General features: G+C 42.3%; 1 protein-coding gene across 1 annotated transcript; it reads right to left on the minus strand.

Moving 5' to 3' along the window:
* Positions 1-361: 361 nt before the first annotated feature.
* On the minus strand, positions 362-8,631 carry fbxo32 (F-box protein 32). Its single transcript, XM_044117889.1, has 9 exons — positions 8,332-8,631; positions 7,764-7,885; positions 6,860-6,909; positions 6,650-6,742; positions 3,875-3,968; positions 2,847-3,031; positions 2,584-2,766; positions 1,585-1,728; positions 362-1,498 (listed from the first exon to the last, which is right to left on the minus strand). The coding sequence occupies exons 1-9, from the start codon at positions 8,442-8,444 to the stop codon at positions 1,409-1,411; spliced, it is 1,074 nt and encodes a 357-aa protein (XP_043973824.1). The 5' UTR covers positions 8,445-8,631; the 3' UTR covers positions 362-1,408.

The raw sequence follows: 8,631 nt of genomic DNA on the forward strand, positions 1-8,631 counted from the left end.
TCTGTCAAATATTTGCATCACATCAGTTTTGATAATGGCCCTCATATCTGAACCCAAAAAGTAGTGCTTAAAAAAAAAAAAAAAAAAAAAACATGTTTAGTATTTTTGCATGGTTCAAAAAAATAAAATAAAATTGGACAACCACAATATGCTTGCTGAAGAACAGCAACAACCATCAATTCGGTGCTACAGTTCCCCCTTTGGCCGATAGATGGCACACTTTTGCCGTTACAAACTACTAAAGCCAGTTCAACGCCAAGAAGTCCCATATTTTCAACCACAAAATGAAGTGTTTGGTTATTAAACGTAGCATAATACTGATGAATTCATGTTTTTTAAGTAAGCTCACAGTCCTACAAAACAGAAAGCACTGATCAGTTTATTTATTAAACGTAAAAACAGACTGCATTGCAGAGCATGTACATCGTTCCTCAAAGTCTGAGCAGTGACAAAGGTCCCTTTCACACTCAAAACTTCCACTTCTTTAAATCTAAAGTGTGAAAGTTGAACCAGTCGCCAAAAGTCTCAAGAAATAAATATGTAAACAACACAATCAGCTGGGTGTTTGAAAACATGCAGGAGTCTTCACAAAAAAAGTTAAACATCGACCTTTGGTTTCAGAGCGTCGCACCTTAATTAACTCCTCCGTACAATTAAACACAGAAAAATAATAACAATAATAACAATCAGGGTTTAGAAAAGATGCAAACAAGACAGAAATTTTGCCGGTATTGCTTCAAGTTTTGTAAAGGCACACCACGGTTACACTGGCTTTGGTTACGTTTGGTAATACTGCACTCAGCTGCTGCTACGAATGCCAAAGCAGAATAAAAGAAAACATAACAAATCCATATAAAAGTGAAAAAGCATAAAAACAAACCACCTGGTTTCTCTTCCCTGTATGCATTTCCATCTCCCAATTAAAGAAGACCACAGCTCCACATGAAACATATTGCACCTTCCCAAGAGTGGAGGCCTTTTTACATCACTACTTTAATCCCTTCCAATTTAATAAAAAAAAAGTGAACTAAAATAAATTTGAATAAAAATAGAAGTTAAATCCCACAAACAAGGGAATAGACCATATTAAAACTAAAAACTTCAGCCAAATATTAATGTCCCCCCTCCCTCCTCACCACATTCCTCCATCACATTCAATCACTTTCAAATGCCTCATTTGATCTCATCCAAATATTCAAACCAAATAAAATTGCAGTCGTCCCACAGCCTGCGTCCTCTCCAGGTCCGTGCCGCAAGTAAATGTACATCCCGGACGTGATTGATTTATGAAACAAGAAAAAAAAAAAATCTATGTACAAGAACAGTATATACAGTCAAGTCCGTACTTCTGGAGTTTTCTGAAGAAGTAGGGGAGTGTGTGTGTGTGTGTGTGTGTGTGTTGCAGAGATCAGAAATTAAACAGACTGATAAAGTCCTGAGGGGAGAGGGATGTGGTGCAGCTTTCAGGGTTGTTGGCCGTGCAGGGATGGTTCGTATCCTAAGAACAAAAAGTGGAGACAGACGTTAGACGGCGAGTCGAAACGCTTCCTCTGCTCCAAATCGGAGTGGAAGACGGCGATGTACCTTCCAGAAAAGGATGTGGCAGTGTGTGCAGAGGTGCAGGGTGTCGCTGTACTGCTCTCTGGGAGGATAGCAGCGGCTCAGCTTGAAGTACATTTTCTTCCACTCCAGGTGACCCTTCTCTGACACCATCAGACGCTTGCGGATCTAAAAGGAGGAATGCAGACTGCTTAAAGAAAACGTGACCCGTCACGGAAAGATTCACAGCTACAAAACCCCAGGAGGAAGTTGGTAGTAGTCTTAAGATATTTTTGCCAAACTACATAAGAGTACAAGTTGAATGTAGAGAACCTGAAGGAACCTGCAATGCTTTGGTAAAGATTCTGGACTCCTTTACTACCTTTCTGACGAAGGATTTCCTGTCTTTGCCTGTCAGTGTATAAGATCACCAATACAGCCAACCTTCCATTAAAGGTTATAATATACACTGCAATGCATGGAGGACGGATCCTGACAACAGGCAGTAAGCATAGAAATAAATTGATCGGGTAATTCATGTGCCAAATATTGAATCCAACAGAGAACTTATTTGATGAGTGTGACACGTTTGTTTATTAAGTTAACAATCATTTAACTTTCCATTCTTTATTTTAATAGTTTTCTTTTTTTGAAGTCATTTTTTTCCCTTATTGTTCCAATAGTTTTTTTTATGCATCTATTTATTTTCTCCTCTATTGGCGCCGTCCATTAGTCAAGTCAAATTTATTTACACAACTTTTTACAAACAGTGTGCTACTGCACCAAAGTGCTACAGAAGGTCAAACACAAATCCCCAATGTAAATAACAAAAGGCTAAAAACAAAATAAGTAAAACAACTTTAAAAAAAAAAGAATAAAATGTTAGACTTTATTAAATGCTGTAGTATAAAAATAAGTCTTAAGTTGCCGTTTATCTGCGAACTGCCCCATAAACGATTTTATCAGACTGTTTGTTTCCATGTCAGAACCCGTCCTCCATACCAGTGCCAGTCAAATGTTCTCCTTCCCTCGTCGTCTTCGTACCTGTCTGTCTGTGAAGTGGTACTGGCAGAGTTTCTTCCACAGCAGGCGGTCCTCCGTCAGGACGCCCAGCTCCGGACACACCTGGCCCAGGCCGACCAGGTCCCTGCCGTCCGCTAGCCGCTGCATGATGTTCAGCTGCAGGCTGGCAGGCAGGTCGGTCAGCGTCATGCCTGTGGCCGCAGGCTGCAGGAGGGCGAGACGCGTTAAGAAACGGAGTCGCGACAGTAACCGTGTCGGGATGTGCGACGCGGACAGATGCTCACTCTGTTGATCTGGATGTTGTCCAGCTGCTGCTGCCACTGCAGGATGTTGTCCATGCGGTGGACCCAGATGTTGATGTTCCCCACCAGCACAGACTTGCCCATGTCCTGAACGAGGCCGCACAGCGACACGTACAGCGTCTGCAGCAGCTCTTTGATGGGACGGACGTTCTGCTGGTCATCGAGAACTGAAACGGATCATTGATCGTGATGTTAAGAAAAATGTTAAAAATCGAATCTTTCGGATGTCGCTTGGAAACTCAACAGCATAGCTTGAATCTGAAGCTAAAATTAATAATAATAATAAAAAACTAAACAGATTTTTAACTAAAGATCACAGCCACTCTTTTTAGAGTGGCTGTGATCCTCTCAGTTGCGTGTATGCGAATTGGCCAGAAGGTTTTGTGACGCTCCCCAAACAACCGAAGTCTGTTTAGCTGAAGGAACATTTGGTTTACACTGCAGCTTGCAGAGGGGTCTGCTGACTGTCAGGGTTCTACACAGCGAAGTTAAAGAGCCAAGTCCAAGCTGTCCCGGCTCATTTTCTCACCTACAATAATAAATACAAAAAAAATAAAAATAAAAAATTCTTCACACCCCATGTTTTGTCGCACTTTAAGCACAAACTTTAACGTATTTTGATAGTCAAGTCCCCGTCCAGGTTGATGCTTCTTATGACTCCATTTCGCTACAATTACAGCTGATGCTTGTGGCTGTAATAATGCGATAAAAATAGTAAAACGTTCAAGAGGCGACACTTCCGCACATTCCTTCGAAGTAACTTTGCTTCACTTATTGCCTTTAAGAAATGCGTGGAGTCACTTTGAAGCAGGTCAAAAATAGTCAAGAGAAATTCTAACAGATGGAGATACAAAGAAACGAAAAAGGGCAGAGGGGAAGTAGATTCTCACGTTTGCTTGTGCAATTTTTATTATTATAATTTTTTTTACTTATGTTGCCGCCCCTCCCCCCGAGAGACCCAAGTGATCAGCGCGGATGTACACACACACACACGCACACAGAAGGCTCACCTTTCTGAACAACCCTCTCCAGAATATTCATGTAGTTCTTCTGCGCCACGCCGCTGAGCGAGGGGAGCTGTGACTTGGCAATAAGCTCCAGGAGCTGCAGCAGACAAAGAAAAAAAAAAAAAAAAGAAAGAAACATAAATTTCTCCCCGTCAGCCTCCGAGACGCTCTGTTCCATCGCCTCCTTACTTTGTGTTTAGTAGGCTGCTGGATTCTTAGAAAAACAAATTCCACGCTTGAAGATTTGTAACAAAACTGGGAGCTGTCCACCTGGTTATTGCTCTGGACTGAAGGTCCATTAGCCTCAGCTCTGATTTGTTTTGATCAGAGTCGCCTTGCGGAGGCGACGCTTCTAGAAGAGTGTTGGGCAACAGCCCAGACTGAAGTCAACAACGATGGCTGATGAAAACATAAGCTTGAAGTTATTTGACCCCTGGTCAGCCAGCCTTGCGAACTAGCTGACTCACTTCTCAGAGTGTGTGTGCGCATGTGTGTGTGTGTGCGTAGTTGTTGCCACTGGCTCACAGACAAACAGTGGGATAAAGGGTGGCTCGACTGGCATCTGACAGGCGCTGTGACGTCATGGAGAAACTCAAATTAGAGCCATGTTCAGATCTGACCCAAAACATCTGAGGCATAAACAGAAAAGTTATGCCACTTTTTGTCCCACAACGTTGGTGTCAGATTTAGTTTTACGGGTTCCTAATGGAGCAAAAGTGTTTTTATAACAAATGTAGATTTGGCAGATTCAGACTTTCCACATGCCATTCTTCTTCATTCCTAATACTTAATCCCCTTCCTCTCGTTGCTCAGGAAGAGTTCAGTCGGGCAGAACGGTGTGTGTGCTTCCTCATCCACTTTCTGACCCCTATGCACGCCGTTTCTATGGAGATAAACTAGACCCATCATGTAGATTGCAAAAACCTCAAGACCCTTTGGTTTTAACCAAACTTTGGGTTAAAACCAAAAGTTTCTAAGTAATCTTAAACTTAATTTCTCTCTCACCATATTTCAGATTCATACAAAACCTTTCAGCTAAGGGAGTGGAGCCATTAGACGACAAGAAATACCTGACCAATCACCAGATTTAATTATTAACATTCTATGTAGACACAATTACTATTTGAGAGAACAACCCCAGACTTCCAATTGACATTTTGTAGTTTTAGTCAACACACATCTAGAAATTAAAGTCAAAAAGTATTTAAGAACTATTATAGTCCACGTTTAAAGAGCCAAATCTAGCTTTTTAAAGGTTTAGGCTGATTCATTTAGTTTGTCCGACTCAGAAACAGAGAATCTCATCTGTGCTGAACAAGAAGACGATCTGTGTAACTGAGAACGAGTTAAACGAACCCTAAAATGTCGTCAGACGGCGAAGAACAGCGACCCGGCTGGATGCTAGAGTTACACTCCTATTGTTCTGTGGGCCAAACACACGGCCATCTAGAACCCGCTCAACACTGGACAGCTCCAGAACTCCTTGTGGCCGAGTAAAAGAACCCTACCGATTTGAATCAATGGCATGCAAAATCAGAACCGTCATGTTAATGCCTTTTTCTCAGTTAAATCTCCAAATTCCATGAGTTTGAGATTAACTGGGGTGAAACTTGAGTAAGTAGCAAAGAGGCAAACAATCAACTTATGAGTAATTGCTGATTAATGGTTTATTAGATCAAAATGACTTCCAGGCAATTAAGAACGTCAGCTCAGATCGTTCAGCGTTGTAGTTTGGGCGCCATCCAGAAGAGGGCACCACTAGTACTCTTGAGCAGAGCCAGCCGGTATAGAAACAAAGAAGGCGGCGCCATACCAGAACCGGAAAGAGGAACGGTCCAAACGGTCTGGTACGGGACACAAAATGTACTTATGCGCTTCCGTTTTGAAATAAAGATTCGAGAAGCTCCTTAAGTTATCACCATAATACAAGAAATCGTTAAAGTATATTTGTTTGCTTCTTCTTTTCTTTTTTTTAATTCTCCATATTATAAAAAAAATTGTAGCATTTGGCTCTGGATCCTCTTGATACAAACACAAACTCAGGTTTTTAAGGAAATGGCCTCTTATGCATTAATCGTCAGTCAATCGATTCAGTCGCCTTTAAATCGACTTGTAAATCGATAACTTGCATCCACAGTAAGCAGACAAACTGCACCAGCGACCAAAAACAGAGGGGGAAGAGGAGACAGCGGGCCTAATCGGGTCGACTCAAGTGTGTGTGTACGTGTTTAGGGGTCTGAATCACCTGACGAGCATCAGGTCTGATTTCATAAACTCCTGACGGGGGTTCACACCTCACTGCACAACACAGCTGACACAAACCCCCACTGCACAGGGTGACACTTCATGCTCACATAAAGGGCAAAGGGGGGAGGCAGTGTGTAATCAAGAGGGGGGAAATAAAGTGGGAATGAAACTACATTTTTTTGCACTAACGCAACACGGATGAGCCGTTTGGCATTCCAAGTGTAAACCTTGACGGTTCGTGTGGGAGAAAAATGAGTTTGAGAAAAACAGACCCAGATTTTCAATAAAACCTCTGTCTGACGTTGATGTAGGGGAAGACAGGGAGTTTTCAGTAATCATAAATAACGCAAACTTTCCTCAGTATCATCACCACGGTCTGCAGAGCCTTGATAAGAGCCACCCTCTTTAACTTTAACCTCCCCGTCCCCAGCCTGACAAAAAAAAAAAAAAAAAAAAGAAAAAACAACAACTCCCCTGGCAAACACAAAGAGACAGAAGCGACTAAAAAGCAAAGAAAAGAGGAGGACTCACTCTGACAACGTAATTAAATCTCCTCGTGTCCTTGATGGCGCTGGAGAAATCCAAGCGGTTGAAGGCCTCTCCCAGCGTACAATATCCGTGGCGCTGGGAGAATTTAATTATCAGAGTATTAGGCTGCAATCCTGCGCAAGAGCGCCGAGCTGTTTACATTAGCAACTGTGATTGCGAAAGTTGATAGAAAGCTAATTGAGGCGGCCTTACCTCCTTGGTGCTTCCTTTGTGAACGTAAATCCACTTTTCCCCATGGAAATCTGGAAGACAGAGAGAAACCAGGAAGAAAGGGTTTTACGTTAGTGGCCTCGTTTATGAGAGCTGCTCATAAGCTCTGGGATAAATGCACGAGCACGCGACGCAAATAACATACAATTTCAGAGCTGGTTTAGTTGTTGACGGAATGGTAACAAAATGCTCCAAATTTAATGATGCAGCAAGCACGTTTTTCATGGCCGATACAGATTTCTGGTTGCAGGTTTTACTTCTAAAGGACTAGAACACATAAAATAATGTACTACTGCTTCTGGGGATAAATAAAAAGAGATCGCATTGGCAGCAAAGTAAATATCTTTAACTTCTGAGGCTGAGATTTATGCCCTTTGTTCTTGGAAGTCCGAAAATCCGGGTTCCATGTCAGAAAAGAGGAGTAAAAAAAAAAAAAAAAAATGCTCTGTTGGCTGGAAAAACTGAAATTCTTTAAAAAGGTCAGCATCCTGTATAGTTGAAGAAAACCCCCCCAAAATAAACTGATTGAAGCTGATTGAAACTTGTCGCATTAAATCAGTAGTGCTAAATTCATATCAAATCCCACCGGAGTGTCCCTGCTAATCCTAGACCTAAGCTCCGGCTTCAAGGCAAATCGAAAGAACCAATCTATAAATCATCTACTTTACCAGTGTGAAACAAAAGAAAACAAAGTGCAGCATTTGATTTGTTAGACACAGTACATTTTGAATGTTTCGATATCTGGCTGAACAACTTGTTCAGCCAGAACAAGTTAAATAAAAGGGGAAAAACAAAGTCCTGACACGTTCTGCTACTGATCGGGACCGCATTTCTCGTGCCTTATTACACAGCTCATTTATTCTGGTCTCTCTTCACGGGGACTCACAAGGGACCTTGGTGTTGTTGTTCATCAGATCCTTTTTCCTCTTCTTGGCAGACATCTCATAGCTGAGAGAGAGCAGCAGGTTCTCCTTGTTAAAACACTCCGGCTTGTTGTCTTTGCAGAAGCTGGGGAGGGGAACAAAGTTTATATGTGAGCCACACAAAAGTTAAGAGAATGATACAGAATTTAATTCTGACTGGATGCAACGTTGGCCCATGATCAAATGTGGATTTTTTTTTCGGGTGTGCGTTTTGGAAAGCAAATGCTGTTATTTTGGAAAGTGGCCAGGTTCAGCAGACGTTTCTTAATCCCCTGACTTGTTGTCAGGTTATTATTAGCTCGGTGATTAGCCTGAAAAAGAACTTGGCAACCAGAAAAAAACAAAAAAAAAACACTGATGGAAACTTACACGAAGGCCCCTCACTCTGCCTTTTGTTTGCAATGCAGTTTGGACTCGTTTCAAAACATCTCCCTCACCTTCCTCCCCCCGTCATATTTCTAACACTAAGCAACAAACTAACTCTTGTCAGAATGCTACATTTTCTCAGGCCAGGCCGTTCAAACAACCAACCTCTCCACAGAGACGTTGTTGTTTTTGTCGTCTGCCGTCCTCTTTTTCCATCCTCCGTCGGTTTTCACCCAGTTCTGACCCGGTGACCTCCAGTCCTGTCCGAGAAAAGGCATGGCGGCTCGGTTACTAACAGCCGAAGGTCGAAGAGAAAGCCGTAGAAAAACACGCAGGCCTCTGCTTTGCTAAACTGAGCCTTCCTTCTTAATGTTTGGTGCGTTTGTGTGCTTGTGTTGACTCTGCGCAGCTCGCCTTTTATCCTCCGACTCAGAACCCGGAAGCAACGAAGCTCCGCCCACTTTG

This window comes from Gambusia affinis, linkage group LG05 (genome assembly GCF_019740435.1).
Source record: "Gambusia affinis linkage group LG05, SWU_Gaff_1.0, whole genome shotgun sequence".
NCBI lineage: Eukaryota > Metazoa > Chordata > Actinopteri > Cyprinodontiformes > Poeciliidae > Gambusia > Gambusia affinis.

Excerpts from the sequence above, each read along its gene's own strand:
- fbxo32 (XM_044117889.1), bottom strand. The coding sequence starts at position 8,444 with ATGCCTTTTCTCGGACAGGACTGGAGGTCACCGGGTCAGAACTGGGTG. Across the intron at positions 7,886-8,331 it reads AACAACGTCTCTGTGGAGAG|CTTCTGCAAAGACAACAAGC; the intron begins GTTGGTTGTTTG and ends TCCCCTCCCCAG. Across the intron at positions 3,032-3,874 it reads GGAGAGGGTTGTTCAGAAAG|TTCTCGATGACCAGCAGAAC; the intron begins GTGAGCCTTCTG and ends GATCCGTTTCAG.